Source organism: Tyto alba, unplaced genomic scaffold, assembly GCF_018691265.1.
Source record: "Tyto alba isolate M040663 unplaced genomic scaffold, T.alba_DEE_v4.0 Super-Scaffold_1, whole genome shotgun sequence".
Lineage (NCBI taxonomy): Eukaryota > Metazoa > Chordata > Aves > Strigiformes > Tytonidae > Tyto > Tyto alba.
In genome coordinates, this window is record NW_024881261.1 from 15,686,528 (window position 1) to 15,710,435 (window position 23,908).

At 40.2% G+C, this 23,908-nt stretch overlaps 1 protein-coding gene across 4 annotated transcripts in view; it reads left to right on the forward strand.

Annotated features, from left to right (window-relative positions):
- The window catches only part of BTRC (beta-transducin repeat containing E3 ubiquitin protein ligase), a 123,048-nt gene that overhangs the window by 60,622 nt on the left and 38,518 nt on the right, over window positions 1-23,908 (forward strand). For all 4 annotated transcript variants that reach the window (XM_032994479.2, XM_032994499.2, XM_032994494.2 and 1 more), the window contains one exon: window positions 740-829. In XM_032994479.2, the coding sequence (XP_032850370.2) occupies window positions 740-829 (90 nt within the window). The remainder of the gene's footprint in view (window positions 1-739; window positions 830-23,908) is intronic.

Sequence of the window (23,908 nt, forward strand, 5' to 3'; positions counted from 1 at the left end):
GGCAGGGGGAAGCTTCCATTAGAAACTCCCGAGTTCTTCAAACATCATAGTTTAAATAGCCAAATCAACCAAAGTATAATTTTAAGAACACTTCATAAGTACTCTTCATATGCTGCCCTTAAAAAAGGGAGACACTATGAGTAATGTGTTCTGCAAAGACTCCAAAGTCTGCATCCCCAGCTGAGGGTCCCCTGGGCAGGAGAGTGTATGAGTTAAAGAAAAAAGACTTCTCCTTTAAAAGAAAAAGCTTTCCAAAATTGGGAAGATTAAATACAAGTGAGATATGGTCTGCATGTTCTCCCCTCTGATTATTACGTTTGTACTGCCCCCATTTATTTTTACTTGATAAAGGCAGGGGATGTTTATTAACATTTAGCATACACTATGATAACTAGTGTATAGTAATCACCTTGCTTTAGTTGTTCAGTTGTGCAGCATTTGTGCAAGAGCAAACAACTGAGATCAGATTTTTTTTTTCCTTTTTCAAGGGAAAGAGGAGAAAAATCTTTTTTTTTTTTCCCTTTGTATCTCAGAACTATAAAATTGTACATAGCTTCTTAGAGGACATGCATACCTTGAACATAGGCTCTTGCTGTAAACTAGTTTATTTTGGTTCGAAACATTTACACCTTAGGAAAAAGGAAATGTAGTAGAGTTGTTGTGGGTTCTTGTGCCAAAAATGTGGTGCCTGGAAGAAAATTGTGTTCTTCTATTCATAACCATTTTAATCTTTCTGCAGACCTACAACAGCTGTGCCAGACTGTGCTTAAACCAGGAAACAGTATGTCTAGGAAGCACTGCTATGAAGACTGAAAATTGTGTGGCCAAAGTAAGTAAGAGAATGGCTTTGGTTTTGAGGTTTTTTTTTTAGCAGATTGTTCACTGTTAATCAAAGAAAAGTTCTTGTTAAAAATTACAGTTAGAAAAAAAATATTTAAACGGGAAGCTAGTATTTTGGGTAGGCTTTTCTGTCCTTCACTGTAGAGATTTCAGACTTGCTGTTCTTTTCTGTTGGAAATGATTACTTAAGTACTGAGTTGTCTAGGATTGAAGGGTTCATTCTGCTATACAAGTAATAGCCTTTTCCAATGGGATGACCTATGCCTGCCATGTAATTAGCTGTGGCAACTTCAAATGATAAATGTCCAGATATATGCTGAAAATATTGCATGATAGCTTTTTGTATCATGGTTCCCTTTCTTATCTACCAGAGGCGAGGTGCAAAAAGAAAGACCTTTCAATCAAAATACAGTGAATACTGTATTTAGGGAAAAGGGAAGAGGGAGATATGGCAGTCTGAATGATAAGAAAATGGATATATTATCCTGCCAGTGAAAAGTCATTCCTTGAGAACTGTAGTAGATGTGATTTGAGAAGAGGGTGCCATTAGCCGCCCTCTTTTCTTAAAATTCAGTGTAACTAGAGTAAAACAACATACATATAGGGCTGTTTGTGAATGGAAAACATTTGAACCATGATGCAATCTGTATAGAAAGGCTGCATGAATGATACATTTAGCCTTGTGTAAGCTTCATATTTCCAATGAAAGGAAGTTTAGAATGGGCAGACAGGACAGACAGTGCATGCAGCCATCTGTTAACGAAACCAGCTGGCATTTTGTTCCTTCTCTGTCATCACAAACCTGACCACTCAAAAGCCCGTTTTCTCTTTCAGTTATTTATTCCTTGATCTTCTTGAAGTCCTTTTTTTTTTCATACTTTGAATGGTTGTTAAAGGTGCCTTGTCCCTTCAGGGGCCACTTTTGTATTGACCTTTAAGATAATTTCCCAGCTAAATCTTTGCTGAGATTTTGCTGGTGAAATTTGGATGTCCCATTACTTTTGATTCCTGTCAGGGAATTGGCCATCATAAAAGTTTGTCATGGTGCTTGCAGGTGGCTTAGCGCTCATAAACTGTGCTTGACATGCCAGGTTGCTTTCCACTGGAGAAGCACTTATGAGAGAAGCTACCAATCTTGGTGCATATTGGTAATATTTAATACCAACACCTCCATTCTTAACTTAAGATGACTGGTATAGCACACTGCTTCCTGAGGTGCTTTATGATACAAAGTAGGTGAAACTTTAAGCAAGGCACCAGAGCAACTCTGACTGAGTTATATCCTCTTACGGCATCATTCTGATGCCATGAAGCAGCTCTCAGCAAGCTAACTAGAGTAAACCCATTCAACCCCATCTGCTTTATAGCATCTTGTTTGACCTCATCATCTTACTAAGGAGCAAGGATGTGCAAGAACTACAGCTAATTTAGGTGATGCCTCTTCTAAGTGAAATGACATACCTTTAACATATTAATGCCCTAAATAATAAACTCTCCTAAAATTATGTTTTCAGTAGGATCATGTTAAGAGGTGTGGGTAGGGCTCAAGGTGGGAACACAAGACTTGTTTCGTGTTATTGAGGATGAATTTGAACCATCACCCTGGAGATGAAAAACTGTATGTTTTTAAGTATTGTGTGTCTGTATTCTGTAGGACAATATATGTGTGTATATGGTATAGGACAATCTGCCATCATATAGATATAAAAAAACATAAAAATACATGTATACATGCATATACACACACACACATATGTGTTTTTTTATATATATGTATATATGAAAAAATATAAGGACTTTTCTGGGGATATAATTCCTGTAGTACTAGCTTACTTGGCTATTGTACTCCTTTTCTTTGCCTTCCCAGCTACAAACCAAAATGAAGTAGGTTCTAAGAAAGCTTGTCTTTCAAATTCCGGAAGTGTTAAAGCGTTTATAAATCCAGTTAGCTAAGTGCAGATGGCTCAGTGGTGATGGCATGGGCAAATGGCACAACTGTTAAATTTTCCCTAGGTGAAGGACATAAGAAGGACATGGACCTACTGGAGTGAGTCCAGAGGAGGGCTACAAAGATTTTCAGAGGGCCTATTAAGACAGGCTGAGAGTTGGGGTTGTTCAGCTTGGAGAAGAGAAGGCTCTAGGGCAGCCTTCTAGTGCTTAAAAGGGGCCTACAAGAAAGCTGGAGAGGAACTTTTTACAAAGGTGTGTAGTGACAGGACAAGGGGTCAATGACTTTAAACTGAAAGAGGGTAGATTTAGATTAGGTGTAAGGAAGAAGTTCTTCACTGTGAGAGTGGTGAGGCACTGGATGTCTTGGTTTGAGCCCAGAGGGCAACCGAGAACCATGCAGCCACTCACTCACACCTTCCCCTTCAGGAATGGAAAGGAGAAAATAAAGTAAAAGGCTCAGGAATAGAGATAAGGACAGGGAGGGATGACTTACCCATTACAGTCATGGTCAAAAGACAGACTTGTTAGGGGAAGAAAAAGAACATAAATTTAATTCAAACTCTAATACAACAACACTTAACAGACAGAGTAGGGCAGTGAGAATCATTACCACATCTTAAAAACACCTTCCCACCACCCCTCCCTTCTTCCCAGGCTCAGCTTTGCTCCCAATCCCTCTACCTCCTCTCCCTGAGCGGTGCAGGGGGCCGGGGTCAGTCCCGCTGCTCCTTCCTCCTCAGGGAAGAGGAGGACTCCTCACATTCTCCCCCTGCTCCAGTATGATGTCCCTCTCACAGGAGACAGTCCCCCATGAACATTCTCTGATGTGAGTCCTTCCCATGTGCCACAGTACTTCCTGAACTGCTTCAGTATGGATCCCTGCCATGTGTTGCAATCCTCCCAGCGCCGAACTACAACAGTGGGGGCTTCTTCCAGTAGAGTCCTGGCCTTCTTCAGGCATGGTCACCCGCTCTGGTGTGGGGTCCTCCACAGGCTGCAAGTGGATATCTGCTCCACTAGTGACCTCCATGGGCAGCAGGGAGTCAGTCTGCCCTCTCACCATGGGCTGCAACAGGGTCTCTGCACCAGTGCACCTTCCACTTTTCCTCCTCCTTTCTTTCATTGACCTTGGTGTTTGCATAGGTGCCCTCCTCACAACTCCTCCTTAAAACTCCAACTCCTCCTCCCAGGTTCCCCTTCTTAAATATGTTATTGCAGAGGGGCAGTCACCATCAGTAATTGGCTTGGCCTTGGTGCAGAGGTGGGTCTGACTTGGAGCCTGGGGAGCTTCAGGAAGCTTCTCACAGGGGGCCACTGCTGTAGCCCTCTCCCCTGCTACAAAAACCCTGCCACACAAACCCAGAACACTGGAACAGGTTGCCCAGAAAAGTTGTGGCTGCCCCATCCCTGGAAGTGTTCAAGGCCAGGTTGGATGGGGCTTTGAGCAATGTGGTCTAGTGGAAGGTGTCTCTGCCTATGATGGGGGTTTGAAACTACGTGATCTTTAAGGTCCCTTCTAACCCAAACCATTCTATGAATTCAGAGGTCTTCTCCTAGACTTACGCACATGGCGAGTTTTATTCTCCATGACTGATGTGTCTTATAACCTTGGACTTTAAAACGTTTTGTCAAGAGGGTGAATACTGGCAAATATAGCTGTGGGTTTCTTTATCTGCAGAACCTTTTCAAAAGTATTGTAGGGTTTAAATTTTTTTTTTTTTTAAACTGCCAGTGAAAGACAAAAAGGATTACTTTAGAAATGATGATTTACCATTTCTGATTCTGCAGTGCGGTATCCACCCTGACTGGGAGCCACAGTCAGCATTGTCACATTGTCAGACATGTCAGTCAGTCTGCAAGAGATGATGGTTTTTCTGAAAACAGAATTTCTGATTCTGCATCTACTTGCAAAAAAGAAAATTGTGCTTTAAGACTATATTAATGCCATTTACTGATCATGTGCTTGATGTTTCTGAAGTTTGTTCAAGGAATGAAATGCAGTTTCCCTTAAGGCCATACATCAATATGGAGATATCTTTTTCCACACTGAAGCACTGTCCATCCATCAAGCTCTTTTGTGAACGAGTGCTTCTGTACAGGACATCCAAATATAAATTACCGACCTAACAACTGGCATTCTTTCTAAAATGGAGGGAAAAGTTTATTATAAACAGATGCATATTTTCAAGTACAGAAATTATCATAGGGCCACTGTCTTTTTGACCCCTCAAGGAAGTCAGTGTTAGGAAACCTAGTCTACCTGGTTTTCTATACGACGTCATGCTGCCTGTGCAGCCAGGTGCTCAGTGGCTTTTGCAAACCTATGGATTACCTATTTTTTATTCAGACATTTAAAAATAAAACTAGAATACCATGTTCTCATGAATATTTGTATGTTGTTCTTAGTCCTGCTGTTCTCGTATTTGTCCTCTGAAACTTCACTGATGGGACTTGGTCATATTTGGGTAGAAGTAAATAAGGAGCAGTAGAAATTGTTTCAAGTGTGCAGATGTTTTGACTAAAGAGGTGGGATCTTAAATTAAGAATGATATATTGTGATGCACAGATATCACCTGTGTGATCTGTAACATCAGTTCTCTATCATTCTCAGGAGTTTTTCTGTTAATCTTTTGGTGTCTTTTTGTCCATTGCCTTTAGAGTGATCAGCTGGTCGGTTGTATATTTAACCTCATGTCTTTAGAAAGGAAATCCTATCTCTGTGGTTTCATATATGTGTATACACACACACACATATATACATATATAAACTACTCCTGTTTATTTCTTTAGAAATCAAAAATTGTCTGCAAGAGATTATCTTTTTATGGTACTGCTGGTTTGCAACTGCAAGTGGACAGCTTTCTCAGGAATTGGTGCTAGGTGCTTAAATAAGGTAGAAATGTAGCACGAACCTGAGCTCCAAGGACAGGGTGTTTGGTTTTAATGAGGCTTATTGAAATCTGGCCAAATGAGCATCTGTTCCTATTGTTTGTTCCATATTTTGTAAGCCAGTATCTTCAGGCCAGATAATGGTGTTGGTGTGTGCTTCATCCTCAATTAGAGAGGGGCATGGTTAAAAATCCCCTGGCATCTGGTATGTCACTAGGATTCTTGTGATGCTCCTGGGTGTGCAAACAAGTTTCTCTTCTGTTCTGCACCCGGGACCACTTATTTTCTGTGGTGACCTTCACACTTCCTATTTGCTGTGTGTTGAGGGATGCTCTGGTGTGTCTCCAGTCTCCTTGTCTGAGTCTTTGCTTGAATGGATTATATATATATTTGTGTTTTCAAACAGAGGTCTTAGATTTTCACCTTTTCATAATGTGGGCTGTATTAGGTTTGAGTTTTGCTGTTCACCTGGAGTCCGTTAGATTTTGCATTTCCCTGGATCATGGAAATACCCTTTTGATTCAAAGTGGTTTTTTGTTTCCCAGCAAGAGACTGGTTGTACAGCTGATTTCACAGAGTTTTACAGTCAATACACATCTCCTGCATTCATTAGATAGGTCTTTACTGTTTATTAACTCCTGCAGTCAGTTCCACTTCGTCTGTATCTGCTATATAAATAAGTGTTCTCAGTTTCATTTTGCACATTGAATTTTTCCTGTGTGTGCCAGAGATAGATACCCTATGGCATACCTGCCAGAGACAGCACAGAGATGCCTTCTGAATGGCATGCGGCATCCCCAGGTTTCTACTTAGTTCCGAGCTCAGCAGCAGCTGAGAGAGGTTCTCTGCCTTTGTATTTATCTAAGTGAAATTGGAAGAAGAAAACTACAGTCACCCACACCACCCTTGAAAAATTAGGCTTATGTTTCAGGCCACTCCTTGCTACCCACATGTGGTAATTGGCCTTGGATTTAAGGTCCTGGCAAACCAAGGAACTTTTCGGGCTCTTTTAAGCATGTTGTGTCTTCTAGGCAATCTTTGATTGCTGTTCATCATACTTTTAAATGTGCATGCTGCAGTGATTACAGTCTTAAATTAGGAATCTAGAAGAGGTTTATACCCTTTATTTTTAGCACTGTAATTTTATTCTCTGTGGCCATGATGGCTTTTCTTGCTCCTCTTCACAAAGGGAACTGAATAATACTCTCCTTGCGGAAATGTTGTGAATTTTAACTGTATGATGCTTTTTTGACCCTTGGATGAAAAGTCCTGCTTAAGCATGTAGTGATGTTCTACCTGTTCAGCAAGCTGTTTGTAGTGTACAGGGAGACAGAGCTATGTTCTGCTCAATTCTGGAAACACAGAACAGGGCTTGGCATTTCAAGTATGCTATGCGAAATTTTCTTTCAAATATGCATAGTAATATTTTGCTATAGCTACACATTTTTACATTCAAGGATGTTTCAGCTAAAGCAAGGAGTGGTGGAAGTAGCTGGTAATTGAAATCTACCTTCCTTTCTCAGTTCTTTCTGCATCGCTACTTCCAAATTTTTAGAATAGAAATAGTTGGCACAATAATAACATTGAGCTCAGAATTTTTATGTGAATTTAAAGGAAAAACCACGAGTACTCTTTAATAAACAAACATTTAGGGTTCCAGGCTGGATGTTCCAGTTGGCAGTAGGACAAATTGATCTGAAGAGTGTCCCTCTTGTACTCTCAAGTCCCTTTATGTCACAGATTGATGGCTCCTCTTCCCTCAGAGTGTCCCTGCATTTACTTTGCATGAACAACACAATCAACTCAGAGTTCTGGTGTAATATACCACTGAGTCGGTATATCTTCAGGTAATGCATGTTTTTCCAGGGCTTTGGAAGCCTTTCCAGTCCTTGAGATTAACATTAGAGCAATTTAACAATGAACAAATACTATTTGACTAACTATATTCAGTTTCTTGCTACTCCTTCCACTATTTTAATGAGGAAGTACGTTCCTCCATACCTTATTTTTTACTATTAAGCTTCTGTGTAATGATGCAAAGGGGCTGTGAGTGAACATGCTTCCATCTCCAGACCCCTTGGTAGCAGTGTCCCCTTTTGTGGCTTGACAGTTTTTGAGACCGTTGCAAACTGGATACACACTGCCTCAGCCACTGGCTAATAGAGATTTAAGCATGTAATTTTACCCTTCTGTTGTAGGTACTCTGTAAAAAGAGGCTTGTGTGAATGGCGGGTATTGAAGGGACATCGCTGGGATTATTTAATGTTCAAAGGTGCTTTGAAACTATGAATCCTCAGTATTTAGACAGCACAAGTAGAAACTAGCATTGGAGGTTTATCTACTGCTGAGCTTCCTTTCTTAGTAACGTGTCTACTTTTATCTTAATTGCGAGGTTTTAATTTTTTTATATTTTTTTTTTTAGGTCAAGACAATCTTTATGCTTTAGCTTCCCCTTGGTCTAATAACCTCTTTGCAAATGACTGAGAAAGAAATGTGATATTCCTGCTCCCCCCACCCCACCCCACCATACACATTCTCCAGATTTTGATAGACTTGTTTTATTTATTTCCAAAATTATATCCGCAGGAAACAAGCTGTTTAAATTCAGATTATGCTGAAGCAAAATGGTCCTGGTATGAGAAGCAACGTGCTGTTTTATGAGCGCAGAGTCCCTTTTCTCATAACTGATTGATAGTAAATATTTTCCTGAAGAATTATTGCCAACCATGAACAGTGCAACTGTTTCACTTTTTTTTCTGTGCTACTTGCTGTACCAGCCATTGTCTGTAATTAAGATCTACAATTCACAATGCAGACGTTTGCACTTCCTCTGGGTCTGAGCTATTTATAAGGCATTTCAGCTGTTCAGAGTTTCTTTTGAGTGTTAAACTACATGTAAACAGGCTTCTTCAGTCTTCAGTTACACAAACACTGTGGACTGGTTGTCATTTCTGCTTCTCTTACCACCCAAAATGACTTTGCATGTCAATGAAGCCATGAATTAAAGAATTACACTTGAGTTTTTTTAAATGCAAAAAGGACTTTGAGGAAATAGTAATATAATCGTTAACTCATAAATTCCTTTATAGCTGAGAGTCTCTAAGTGTATCCTGGAGATCAGTCATCAAAGCTCTGCATTAAGGATGGTCAGTCAGGTGATATATAAATCTTGGTATGACGAATCATTTCCAAAGTTTGGTCAACTCGATGGAGATGTTTCTACTTTTTGGAAGTCCTGGGTTTGTAATCTTGGGAAAGTAAACTGCGTTACCTGTGAAGTTGAGTTCGATAAATATTGAAAGGGTTCCCCACACAGATGTTAGAAACTCCTTTGCAGGTTTGACTGGCTGTAATGAAAAACTTTTTCGTAGTGATGACAGTCAGCTGGAACAGGTTGCTTGCAGAGGCTCTGCAGGTTCCATCCCTGGAGGTTTTCAAGACCAGACTAGATGAAGCCCAGAGCTACTTGGTCTGCCCTCATAACGCACCCTGCTTTGAGCAGGAGATTGGGCTGGAGAACTCCTGAGGTCACTTCTAAACTGAATCATCTTGAGATCCTCTCAGTATATAGGCAGTGCAGATGTAATAGAAATCTTGTAAAATTTAGAACTTGACCTGGCATCCTTAATCAAAATTCCCCTGCACCTGTATTCAGTGTAGTGTCACATGCTGTAGTTCCACTCCAAGTGTTTGCTGGTTTGGTGATTGATACTCTGTATAAAGAATTACAGCCTTGAGGTCTTCATTTAAGTCCTGTCACGTTAAGCTTGCAAGGAGTGTTCACCAGGACAAGAGTTGTGGAACAAACTGGACTTGCACTTATAAAGTACTTTGGGATCTTTTGTGCTGGAAACGTGAAAGAGTTTGGAGTCCAAATCATTGGTGGCTTTAGTGGTAGATCATGGCAAACATGCAGTGGCAGCACCCTCAGATGGTAGAGAATACAAATACCATTAACATGACATTAACTAGGTATGTTTTCAGTATTTTTCAAATGCAAGAATTGAAAAAGTTGTTTGAAAAAGATGTCCAATTCTTGCACTAAAGCTTGTGGTATGAAATGCTGGAATAATCATTTCATAGTGTTGCCCACTGCAGGGGAGCCACTGGTGTGGCCAAGTGTCACATTTCAGAAGGGAGAGTGAGTTCTGAGTTCAGCCTAGCAAGAGAGCTGCTGAAAATGAGCCCGATTTTGTAGACTGATGAGGGTTAACATGGGGTAGGCTCCAACGTCTTCGCCCTTAGGAGTGGGCAGGGGAGGGGAAATTGTGTGGAGTGAGTTCATCGTCAGGCGTGTACTGCAGCATTGCCCACTGATGCATGCCGGATCACCCGCACGCAGAGATCACATGGCTCCTCCAAAAGTCAAACGATCAATTCGCCTCGTTTTGGCTCTGTACTTAATGCACAAACAGTGCGATCTGCAGGGCTGTAATTGCATTGTTAGGGCCAAGGAACAAGCCTGTGCCTTTTCAGCAGACAGCTGGCAGGGAAAGAGGCATGTTGTTAGGAAAGAGAGAGGCAAGGCAAATAAAATTACTGCTAACGCTCAGAGATCGGCAGGAGTCCTACTTGCCTAATCTTACCGGTGGGAGCAAGCGGCTGTTGTAATCCAATTATAGCAGCATAAGCAATTTGTTAGACACTCCGCATAATGTAACAATTTCCCAATAAACTCTGACTTGTAATAACGTCGGCAAGAGCCCACATAAATCTGCCCGAATGGTGGGGGCTGGAGTGTTCGGCTGGGGGCTTGTAATTTGTGCCATCAGCGCGTTTTGTGGAGTGTGGTGTGGTGCAGTCTTTCAGTGCAGGAATTTTAAGGAGAAAGCATGTCCCGCCCCTCCAAGGGAAAACCATTAGCAAGGGTCAAAAGAGATACCAAACAAAGCTGGGAGGTGGCTTTTCTAGGAGGGAGGAAAAATCAACCTCCAAACACAAGGTTCTAGCTGATGAGGATTTAAAAATACTAAAAAGCAGTAATGAAAATGGTAGCATTTTAAATTACAGCAGGAGGAGGAGGGGGAACTAGAATTACATCTGTTTTGGAGGGGGAGGGAGGAGAATACCCTTCCTTATATTTAAGCCGTTTAAATATTAAAAAAGAAGCTCAAGTGTTGAAAGGGATGCTCTGTGCTTACAAGACAGAGAAGCCACAGATCCTGTCCCAAGTAATTCATAATCTACAAAGGGAAAAATTAAACCTTTTCTGGTATCCAGTTACTCTCCCGTTGTCTTTCTTGCAGCTCCTAGCTGGCTTCATGCATATTGGCACAGCATCTTGATGATGTGTCTGAGAGATAAAACGTAGGTCTAGAACCATTCACTTTGAGCGTACCCCAGTGAATTTAACTTTTTTGGCACAATGATGAATGTCCCCTCTGGTTCATGCAGATCTACACAAAGAACTAATCTAATTTAGATATTATTTAAAAGTAAAATCAGTCTGCTGCGCTCTGCCTGTCACTCTTAGAGCACATTGCGAGTTACAGCATCACAGACACCAGTTTAAGGTTTATGTTTAGCAAGATTTAAGATATCATATTTCTGTTAATCCCTCTACTTAGCATTTCCCTTTGCTAAGATGCAGCTAGGCATCAGGCAGAATAATGTAAGTCCCTTTATATACAGCATAGAGACTGTCAGAGGTCCAGGATTTTCAGTGTAGTTCCTACCACTGCTGCGGTGTAAAAATGCCTGACTTCATACCGCTAACAATACTTTATTCATTTCTTAGCTATGGGATCCTGTGAGGCTTCAGCGTGGAGTGACATTTCTGCTCTGACTCATTCCCAAGTTGTGGCAGCAAATGCCTTTTCGTAGGGGAAAAAATAGTTCCCAGCCGTACAAAACAGTTTCCCTTATCATTTGGAGCCCCTGTTCCCAGTCCCTGTGTTTTGATGCTGGGCTCTGCAGGCTCCTTTGCTTAGCAAAAAAAAAACCCAGAGTAAATTGTTGACCTTGTATATAAGGCTCATAGTTATGCCCCTACTGTGTATGTCTTTATAGGAGTACCATATTTCATGCAATTTTGGGGCATATTTACATATTCACCTGTCATGTTAGTACTGAGATGATTTTTACTTAAACTGTAGAATAGTGGCTGAGACGTGTCGGCAGGCTGCGGTGCAGATAATGCTGCATATTTTGCCCTTCTTTATGTGGAAGTCAAGCCTCCATTGTTCTTAATCTTCGTTGTCTGCCAGTGTATCAAGATAACAGGCTGAGACAGCAAGCATTTCTAGAAGTATCCTAATAAATATTTTCTTTCAACATAAATATGCCTTAAAAAGTGTGTTTAAAGAAGGCAGGTATTATCTTAGTTTACCGAAGCTGCATCAATAAACTGCAGTGCTTCTAATAAAGCCACTCAGCGTCTGGGTTTAACTAATGGCTGATTTTCATGGCTTTGACAGTGAGCTGTGTGCGTTATTTTCTCCTGATATTGTAAAAATAATGAGAGCAAATTAGAACAATCAGTTTACCCAGATAGCTGCTGATTGGAGGTGATGGGCAATATGGCAGCGGGTAATCCATCTTCGGGCTCCTGTCACATTAACTTCAGCAGTGTGGAAAAGATCAGGCGGAGCGAGCGGGAATCCTGCCCAATCAGAAAGCGGAAATTAATGAGAAGAGCATTGTTCTGTGATCAACCTTTTAATTAGCAAGAGTGGAGATGGAGGGAGTGATGAAGCTGGCAACACAGCTGCACAATGCTGGGCATGTTTTCTGTGAGGGGGAGGAAAAACACGGGTTTTAAATTACCCCTTCTGTGCTCCCTGTACACCGGCAGTGTGTCTTCATTCTAAACCCCTTAAAAGATCTTAATAAACAGCCGCATCCAGGTTAATATTGCAAACGTGGCTGTTACTAATGAGTAGTTTCAAAGTAGGTCCTTTCGGGGGTCATTTAGGAAAATGTTGATCACTGTTTACAAAAAATTGAGAGAAAGGGACAGGGTTTGGTGTTGGATTTAAAGTTTCACTGCATCAAGGAAAGAAGGGGAGGGAGATGGATAAAATTAGAGTGAGGGACTGCCTGTTTTATTGCTCCCCTCCTTATTTAGTATATGTTTGAAATAAGATTCCTTGGCATATATTTGAAATGAGACTCCTCAGTTAAAAATACTATGTATGCCATGTGGCTTTCAGCAGCAAATAAAGAGGACAGATCAAATACTGTGTTGATTTCCTAATGTTGCTTTTTGTTGGGTTTGTTTTTGTTTGTTTGTTTGGATTTCTTTTTTGTCAATGGATTTTTTTGCACCAATATTTTTCAGTTTATTCACTTACCAACAACAAATCATAATTTGAAAGATTCGGCTGCTGTAATTGCGAAGAAGATTGACTTATCTTTTTTTTTTTTTTCCTGGTGGTTTGATAAAATCACATTTTCCTCAAGTACATTCTAAAAATAGACACTGGAATTAATGACTGTCAGATCTGAATAACAGTCTTAGAAAAATTGGTATTTTTGTAAAGAGAAAAAATAATGTGGGCAAAGAGTGATATGAGGGTGTCATTTCTGGGAAGGAAAATAAGAAATTTTACAAAATACTATTAATGTTTGCAGTGCAGAGTACTCCAGCTATTTCTGGTTAACATGGTTCCTTTTCTTCCTTCCTTGCTCTCTGCAATGTGTTTTTCAGGCTTTTCTCCCTCCCCATAATTCCCAAAGAAGTTATAACAGTTGAAGAGTGAGGCTCCATCATTCTGTGCACAGTGTTCATGCTGCTTTTCTTTCATTTTTCTAATCAGGACACAAGCTCTCTTCACTTCTAGGTATCCCACTTTCTGATACCGAAAAGCAGGTAAAATCTTACCTGTTTGCAAGAGAAGCCAAAACTGAGTGCCTGGCACCCAGAGAGCTGTACAGGCTGCGTGGCTCCTCTGGAAGCTTGCACCCACCCATCAGCTTTGCATTGCTTACTTTTAGGTAGGTAGCAGTAAACAGATGTGCTAGAAAGAAAAGCTTGTGCGGTTGAGATTGGTTCCTTTGTTTTTTAGTTCTAGGCAGATCTCACCATCTTTGCTTACTGTAGCATTTTGAACTTTCTTACTTTGTAGCAATGATGTTAACCTCTTTGTTCCCCCTCCTTTAAAAATTAGGGGGCTTTGTATGAGTTTGGTGATAACCACGTAGTTTTTATAGCTTGAAAGACATTGCATCTTTGCAAAAAAGTTAGCCTGGTAAATCACAGACCTTTTGTACTATCTAAGCCAGTTGTATTTCTAATATAATGATGAGTGGGGCTTGCAGTTCTGCCTGTAAAGATGGTCTAGTATTTTCCTTTATAAGCCACTATTTAACCCTTTGAAGTAAAATTATAATTTGGCCTGTCTGATTCCTCTCCACTCCCTTCAGCCTGAGGCAAAAATAAAGTTTGGTGTGTGGGATGAACAGTATTCACTTAACAAACAGCTGTTCAATATTTTATTTTATTTGTGTGGTTTGTTCTGTGCCTGGGGCTGTATTTATTGCATGCCTTTCAAGCTCTGGTCAAAATATGGAAATACAAACTTCCTCCTGGGGTTTTCCCCTGTAGTTGGAGTGCTTCACAAACCTTAATTAATCCAGTGTTTCTTGAGGCAAGGGCTGGACTCACAGTGTCCCTTTTTTTGCGGAGAAGTTCAAAAGTTACTTTTATAACTGAAATCTAGAGAGGAAATAGTTTATTTATACTAAGCAATGAGGCCTCACAGGAGGAATATTAGATTAGGAATTATGGCTGCAGATTTTGAGACATCTTTTGTCTTTGTCATATTCTGCTTTTCCATCTCGGTTCTTCAATCTGTAAAAGCGGATAATGCTACTTAACATTTCCTTATTAGACATTTGAGGATCTGGAAACATGGCATCAGTTGAAGCTTGTTTTGCATTTAAGCATTATTTTTGTTTATATACACCTAATGTTGATTTGGGCTCTGTTCCTCTGGCACCTTTTCTCTTCCCAGGTTCGTCTGCATTTTTACAAGGCTGTGTTAGACATGTATCTTGGGAAAGATGCACTTGCCAATGGTTGCAGTCAAATTTGCAATCAAATATGATCCTTATGGGAGGCAAGGGGAAAGTCTAAGAAAAAGTGGACACTTTCTAAGCCAAACACTCTTGTTGTTGCATAAAACACCAAAAGCTCTCAAAGCCTTTTGTTCTCCTTTAATAAAACACTAAACCCAGTAAATTATTCCACAGCTGCTTAAATCAGTTTGTCAGTTCCCAAAGAAATTCTCTTGTAGGCTGAAAGCAAATGGTAAATTCTTACCCAAAAGTAATCTCACTGCAAGAGAATAACAGGAAAGAGGCGATGTGTTGCAGAATTCACCTTAAATATGGAGCCACTACCGTGACTCTGTAATGGGATGTCCCAGCATGGGGTATAATATAATAAATAGTGTAAATATGCCACATGTGAATTAAGAGGCAGCCTAAGGATTGTTAATGTTTACATACATGTTAAAATGAACATACAGATAATCTTAATTCTTTTTTAACCTAATAAAATAATTTTATTGTAGCTCCTGGTTGGATTTTGCAACTGGATGATTTTGTCAGTGCTGGAGGTTCTTGGTTGCTTTTTGGATCCTATTTTCTGTTAAATATGTGAAACATTTTAAATTAAATTTTCACATTCAGTTGTCTGTATTTTGCATTTTCTCCGTGTGGTTTTCCTGCCTTTCTCTTCCCACCCCCATGCACAGCTCTCCCTGCTCTGGCCCCTTCAGTTTGAGAGCTGCTTTGAGACTGGGGGGCATTTGCTCCCCAGTGAGCTGGGGGAAAAGTAATTCTCTGGAGTGTTTTTCTTCACCTTTTTTGCCTGCTCTCTCTGCAGTTTTTCTCTACTATCTTTGAGGATCAGAGCTATGTGTAGAGTGTTAATACTTTAGTGTCTTCTCTCTGAGGCTTAGTCACCTTAGGGAACATTGACATGACTGCAACACCCTGCGAAGCAGCTGCCTAGTATCTCAGGAGAAGAGGGGTGTCTTAGCCAGGCTCAGACAGAAACCTGCAGAGAGCCACGAGTAAAAGTTGTCCTCTAGCTCTTCTGACAGTCTGGTCTTTTGCTTCAACTGCAAGTTCGTCTTTCTTTTCACAGAGGTATGTCCTCGCTTTCTGGACTCCCACCAGTTTTAATCACAAGTTCAATAACCATCACGTCTTCATCAAACTCTCTAAAATACTCCTTGTATGAATGTAACTTTGTGTGAACATCAGGACTGACATAAAAGGGAACCCCATAGAGCATTATACCTATTTCTGTAAAGCTAGTGATGACCTGAGGCCATCACAAAGGCTTTGATATACAGCCAGGTTCTCAGACAATGTTATATGTGTTCTGAGGAGGTTATAGCCATATCAGCTTCTGCGATCTAAAGAGATCCTCACCCAGCCAGGACTCCTCTGTAGAGAGGCAGCTTTCTTCTTTGAATAAGCTACCCAGAATCACTGTACAGACTACGGCAGGGCATACTGCTGCAGGGCAAGTTGTATGGACAAGCCAGCCTAGTTTGGATCTAATAAAGAAAATCATTAAGTAATTAGAGCCTATACAGGAAGAAATTTTCCCAGAACCCTTCCCTCACTCTCACCTTCACGCTGCCCTGTAGCTTTCAGAGAACTCTAACAACCTCAGTAGATTGCTAGAAACAAGCGCTCAGGCAACCAAGCACACACCAGACTGAGTAACAAAAAGTTCCCAAAGTGTTTCCCTGGTAATGGCCCCAAGCAGAGTGCTAGACTCCCTGGATCATATACCTGTGTGCTTCCTAGAATATATATGCTTTGTCCAGCACGCCACAAAGCCTTCCTGAATACTGCTGGTGAAGCCAAAACCAAGCCTGTTTGTACTGTGTGTTAGAATTTTCCTACCTCTGGGTAAATTCTCTATATTTTACTTATTCCATTTATCCATTTCTTTCTTTGCTCTGTGAGGGCTAGCAAACTGTCTACTAGCTGTTGACAGAACACCAGCAACATTATCTTTAAAATTTCTCTATTTTTTCTCTATTAAAAAAAAAACAAAACAAAACAAAAAACCAAAAAAAACAACAAAAAACAACCAAACAAACAACAAAATAAAAGCAAATAACCAAAACTGGACTAAGTTGAGTCACGGTTTTCAGACTCAATTTAGCTTAGAAGATTTTTGTGGGTTTGAAAACGTGACAGGAAGTCTCATATATCTCAAGGTTTTGTATGTTTTTTCCACCTGTGTAATCAATATTACTATTCCCCAGAAATCCTTCCTTGCTTAAAAATCACAATAGTATCTTTTTATAGGTGAAACACTTTAAAGTTTGGAAGATTCAAAGTTTTCACTTGATTTTGACTGTCCCCATTTCATATACACAGTATGAGTCAACATGTGATTCATGGTAACTTTGTTTCTAGAGCAATGAAACGTGATATCTGATCTATAAAATGTAAGTACATTAAGCTTTTTGTGAAAACTATAAAAATACAAGAACATTTATTTAAAGACAAATAATTTTGTAAGTTTACCTATTAAGGTTTTAATAGCTAAACAGTTATTTATAAGCTATTACAGAACATAATTTGTCTTTAAAAAGATTATAAGACCTTACTTGTAGTAATGAAATCAATACATATATTAAAGTACTAGTCCCTAAAATATATCTTGTAGTTCCTGTGAAGGTAGGGTCAGAGAAATGTGAATTTGTAGGTTGTATGGATAAGTTATCAGTTGGGAAACAGGAGTAGTATTGTTGAATCTGCAGTCTCATCTCCTACAATAACGTTTAATAGAATAAAACAGTTCTCATTGGAGAACTTGATGTCTTACCCTTGGTTTACTTCCAAATATGTAATTATCTTTACTTTAATTTCTGACCATTTGTCACCATAGTAACTTCTTTGGATCAAGTGCTGACACTTAAAATCCCTTCTAATATGAAAGACCAGATCACTAGGCTTCAAATTCTGTCCTCAGGTGGAGACACATTTACCTTTAGAGTTTCCTGATACTGAACTAAAGAACTCTTCATCTTATGTGGGACCTAAAGTGACTTAACATAAATAGTCTGTCTGGAGGTCAGACACTTGCCTCCATTATTCTGTCTCTTGAAGTAGATCACCATCGACTGGCAGGACATGTTTTGAAGAATGGATTTGGAGTCATATCGGACTCCAGCTGGTACCTGTCCTGAGTTTTTGCTCTTTGCAGTCCCAAGAATGGCAGATACTCATTTCAACCTATACCTAGATAACTGGTCAGCTAAGGGTAGAAGCTGGCAGAAGACAGCAACAATGTTGAAATCAGCTGTGTATCTTTTCTTCTAATCATGGAGACAATGGACAATTGTCCCTGGAAACAATAGAGTTCATAGTTATGACTGCCCAGCAGGTCACAGCCTCATCTTCCCAGTCAGTGGTGAGTGACTTGAAGGTAACTCCTCCAGCAAAAGTGCCTCCGTATCAGGAACTCTTAAGGTCACTTGCATTACTAACATCCGGATCTTATCTTCATCTAACATCCAAACATCATATGAATGAACAGCATAAAGGTTTGCCCCAGATCCTATGACAGTTTATGTGGAGGCAATGAAGGTATGAAAAGAGATGTTCTCTGTTCCCATGTAGTATGTTTGTTATAAATGCATCAGAGATTGGGAGGGATATCTTGTTGAACCAACTACAGATACAGTGAATATAACCTCAGGGCAGTCTGAAGTTGCTTACGAGGCTTCTGGAGCTGAGACAGATGGATAAAACCATACCAGAATAAATAGTGTTCCTGTGTGTCATGTGCAACTGAGCAGTTCAGCACCTACTGGAAAGGTGTAGGTTCTACATTTCATAAATCTCAGGTATACTTAAGCTCATTGGGCACATGCAGACTGAAAATTGACAGCTCTTTTTCTGGATGAAGCAGTCACCTGTCATCCATGATAGAGGAATGAAGCCCTACCTTTGTATATTTAACAAAGTGGAAGCCACAGTCCTATCAGTGTTCTCTACTCATTGAAAGTTAGTTTGCTCAGTTACCAGTCAACAAGCTTGCATCTGTGCCCTCTTAGGTGTGCTCTCATCTATAAGGTGATGAATGTCCTCTTGCAGAACAGGACATTGCCTGGTTTGTGTCATTCTACCTTCTAGCCTCACAGGTCCTGTGTCCAACAGGCAAAGTTGACCTCATGATGCCCTGAATTTGTGAAATATGGTAGGTCTGTCCTAATTGTGTGCACAGGTCCAGGTTTAAGTGTCTTTTCATACCCATAAAGTCTTAGATTCTCCTGTTGCTTCTCAACACAAAATTAAGCCCTTGTAACACTGACCACAAATTGAGCATTTAGTTAAAATACATGATGATTAAAATATTTCAGTGTTGTTTCTTCTGACCCCACTTCTGTCAATTCAAACAATAGCTTTTGTGCTTAGAATAACATTAATTTAAAATAAGATAAATTGAAAAATACTTATGTTAACAGCTATACTACAAAAAAAATTAAATTGTTAATTAAGACTTGTAATTTCTCAGCAAAGAAAGCCCTCTTTCTGACAAATAAACCTTCCTTATAAGTCTTCGATTGTAGGTAATAAAAATGTTGCTTAATTAATGTACGTATTGTTTTCTTTCAAGTCACTGGATTTTATGAAATTGTGTGAACTACAGAGTTGAATCAGGTTGTTCTCCTACCGTGTTAATTTAGATCTGTCAGCCCTGTTCTGGATCATAATTTGTAATCCCGGATAGTTCTGAGGTGGGTTATAATGGGAGTATTTTGAGATTGAATTTAGAAGATTGCAGATGATTAGGCATCACAGTCAATTCATTTGTTGTTTGAGACCTGCGTTTTGAAATTGGTTCAGGTCATAAGTGAAGGTAAGTTTGGAATTTAATAATTTGTGGAGAGAATCAGCTGCAGTTTTTAGAGAACACATGCATCATAACAAAGTCAACAGTTTCTGAAAATTTTAAATAGTTGGAGGGATGGAATTGAAAGTCAAGATTGGATATCCAGACAAGGCCCCTGAATACTGCATGCTCTCAACTTGCAAAGCCAGAGAGCAGGAGTATCTGCAGTAAATTTCAGATTTTGCTTATGATAAATGAAATACGTCAACATCAGAAAACTATAACTTGGCTTCAGTCAAAACCTAAATAGTTTTTCTTTCCAAAAGCCTGGGAAGTGTTGATGAGCTTTGATTATAAGGTTAGAAACACAGTGAGTCAATGAGGTTACAAGAGACCTCAGGAGGTCCAACCTTCTGCTCAGAGCAGGGTCAATATTGAATTCATTAGTCCCAATTAAACTCCACTTCTAGGTACCTGCTTCTCCCAAGTTTTACATACACAGAACGTCTACCTTACAATTCAAAGCCTGCCACTGCACCCAGAAATGAAGCCAACACTTGGAGTACATAATGTGTTTGCATGAGAAGGACTACATTTGGCACTAGCTGCTGCCTCCCTTTATCTCCTAAGAGACCACCAAGGACCTCATTAAGTTATGCTGTCGGGAAGTAACAGGCACCCAAATGAAGGCTGCAAACTGATTCCTAAATGAAGACGGGAGATATATTGTTTCTAATATACAAAAGTGATCAGAGATCCTGGAAGTTTCAGTATTTAGGCATGTGTGTGGGGGGAAATGCTGGTGATGCCGTGTCTTACTGCAGTTTGGTCAGCACAACCTTTCTCTTACCTGTCTCTGGTTCCAATCCAAGCCACAACTACGTGGAGGTGCAGGGGAGAGCAGGTGGACTGCCGTGTCAGCCCGAAGAGGCACGCAGCTGGGGGTTGCCAGCATCACCAACAGATCAGCAACTGCAGAGGTTTTGCTTTCACTTCAGACGTCTTTTCACTCCCGCTGGACAGGTCAGATATCGGACTGTAATCCTCTCCTGACACATGCAAGAGATGTGGGGAAAGAGAAGTTGTTGCCAGTGCTTTTCTCCAAGTCCTCATAAGGGATAAAAGAAACGGCTCTGGATGCCATTTGTACCACGGGAGGGAAGGTCTGTGTGTCAGGATTTGGGTGCAGCAGCAGGACTGTGTACTGAGTTCAGCCCGGAATGGCAAGGACAGCTGTTGGCTGGGACTGGCGGGAAGTTTTTGTCAGGTGCTTCTGTCATCTACTCGGGTCTAGTTACTTCTAGTCTTTCTTACTGGACTTTGCCAGAGATGTGGAAATGTAGCTTTGGATAGCCTAACGCATCCTATTGTATTTCTTCCTCTCTGTCACATACTAATATTAAAATTGCAAACTTTTAAACTGGAGCAATGTTCACAAGTCCCCTGGTGGTTACACGTTGGAATTGCTGTGACGAGTAAAGGAACTTAACTAAAGCATGCCCTCCTTAAGGCATTTACCTTTTAGGGGTGTGCGAGTAGTTTTCATGTTTGTATTGATTTTAGGAGTGGTATTTGGATGTGGTGTCTCAGTATGAGAAAACTCAAGGTGAAATTTTTTCTTAACATACTTTTTGATTCTCCTTTGGAAGGCTGTTGAAACGATCAGTACAGCTGCATTTTTTCTAATTGGTCAAGTCGAGGCTATGCCTTTTCTGACAAGTCTGTTTTGTTCAGATTTTAAATGATGAATTTGTTTGTTGGCACTTAAGGGGAAGTTTGCACTTGTGTAGTGTGATGTGGTGTCACCTGGTGACATTGCCCTCATTGAGAACCTTTCATGCAGAGGCCTCTGAAGACGTTCCCAGCATTAAGCTGTGCTCTGTCTCTGTGTGGAGTGTGTTAGGATATATCTGTTTAATTGGTAGACTCATGAAATGGAGTGACTTACTATGGCAGCACAAGAAGGCAGTGGGAGAGTTAGGAGTAAAACTCGAAAGGCTTGGCTCCCATTTTCCTTTCTTATTTTTACATTGTAATGCCAGCTTTCAGTTTTTCAAGGATTAATAAGTAATAACCTATGATTGAAAAAGGGCTGGCACTCTTTCTTAATGAGATGTTTCTCTGTCTTCAGCATTGTGCAGAACTCAGCAGAGTTACACCTTTTGAGTTTTAGTTAAGTGGCATTACTCAATATTTAATGCTGAAATAGAAACACGTAATTCACAAGCGCAGGCAACCTGTCAGCTGCCTTGGGATGTTTGTCAGCTGCAGGGGAGGGTGAAGTAGCAAGACTTTTTTTATGCTGTGAAAATTGAAGATTTTCAACAACTTTTTAATTTAATTTCTTGCTACATTTCACATTGTACACACAGCTGACATGATAATCCTTCAGCTGCTCCTAAATTGCATTTTAAAATAGAGATCTGTTAATTATAGCAATCTGAGTATTTTTAATCGGTCATAGAGGGAATTTCTCCTGACATTTGTTTCTCCTGAATTTCAGATAAACTAGTGGATGTATTCTTAATTATTCATGCAACATCAAAAAGTTAATCGAATAACAACTGTGGACAACCCTACCCAAGACTGCTTTGGATGAGAGTAGATAGTCATAGTTTAGCATCTATGGCTCTTCTGTTTCGAGAGTGCTAGAGGGAGCTCTAACCCCTCAATCAAAGGAACAAGCTATGAATGGTGTATCTGATAGTTTGGTCTGTGGTAGGAAATTTTGAATTCTCTTGATGTTTAATTTTATTTTGTATCAGAAGGTTGCATATGTTTTTTCCAGGCATGATCCCAAATTATTCTTCCTAGATGAGAAGATGCAAATAGTGTGTTTTCGAGTCTACTAATACTAGACTTAATACAGGCTACTGTGAGCTATCTGAAAATACAGGAAGCAAGTGAGAAGTATCACAGAGGTGTTTAACAAATAGCATGCAATGGTAAAGCCAAATATTCCCTTCTTTTCACAAAGGGGGACAATTCTCACAATAGAAGACCTAATGATACTTAAAAGAGAATCTATTTAAAACTGTTGGAAGGAAAAGTTACTTTACTCATCATGTAGTTGATTCTTAGATGTTTAGCCAGTTATTACAGTAGAAGTTAAAGAAAGGGTTGGACATGTTTACAAAGGTATGCATAAGTGCATGAGGATGGAAGAAATTTCTCATTATAATGCTCCACACTGATTACATTCTTGATATGACAGGAAAGTAACTCTCAGAAGTGATATGAAAAGAAGAAAACTTAGCCTGTATTTGTAGAAAGGGAAATGCAGGTAGATCAATACTATTTTCACTGTTTATAAATCTCATTAAAAGGAATAGTAGAATCATGCCTTTGAGTGAAAGAACATTATGTGGAAAATAACAGTATGTTGAAGGACCAAGTGAGGCTAGCAGTCCTGTTCTGCCACTGGGGGTTTTGTATTACTTGTATGTTATATTCAAACAATTCCACTTTGAGTCTACTATAGGAGTGGAATACTGGAAGGCTTCCTCCCTCCTTCAGTTTGAGGGGGTTTTCTAAAAGATTATTGGCAGCTAAGCACTGAGCCAAGGCGGAATCCTTAGTGCAATAGTCTGTGACGTGGGCTTCTGAGTTACGCAATTTGAGTATCAGCTGATGGGGACAGAGTGCTCAGCTGTGAAACCGAATATGCCTTCCTGAAGCGTTATTATGGTCAGAGCTGGGCACTTGTTGCAGAGGGTACTGTTTCTTGCCTTCTGTCATGTACTTTCACATATCAACAGTGTTCGGCCTAACCCAACCTAATGCAATTCCTGAAGATTCAGAATTCTTTAGAGAATGTCCTTAGCTTGTATTTTTGGGGTCTGTTCCTCAGGTCATGAATCTCTTGTCAGGTACCAATGGGAGAATAGACCAACACAATCTTAAGATATCGAGTCATAGGAACTTAAAGTTTCTATGTTACTATGGACCTCTGGAGGTCTCCAGTCCAACTGCCTATTCAGAGGAGGATTACCTTCACAACCAGCTCATTTTGCTCAGGACCTTGTCCACTCTTACTTTGAAAATCTCCCTCTTAATGTCCAGAGTTTTGCTTACTACAGCTTGTGCCAGTGGCCCCACTTCCTATCATTATGCACTTCTGAAAAGACTCCACCTCACTTTCCTCTGTAAGCTCCCTTTAGGTAGTGGAAGGCTGGCAGATAGCTCCCAGTCTTCTCCAGACCAAACACATCCAGCTCCCCTAGCAATCTTAGTGGTCCTCTGTGGGAATCACCCCAGTTTGCTAGCAAGGTAACGTTTGACTGCAAGATTAGCAGAACAGCTCATCTTGAAAAGACAGTGCTCATTAGTGAGAGTTATGGGATGATCTTGTAGGGGTTATAGGAGGCTACAAGGCAAAATCCGTCAAGATTTTGGCTGCAACCCACTGACCAGCTT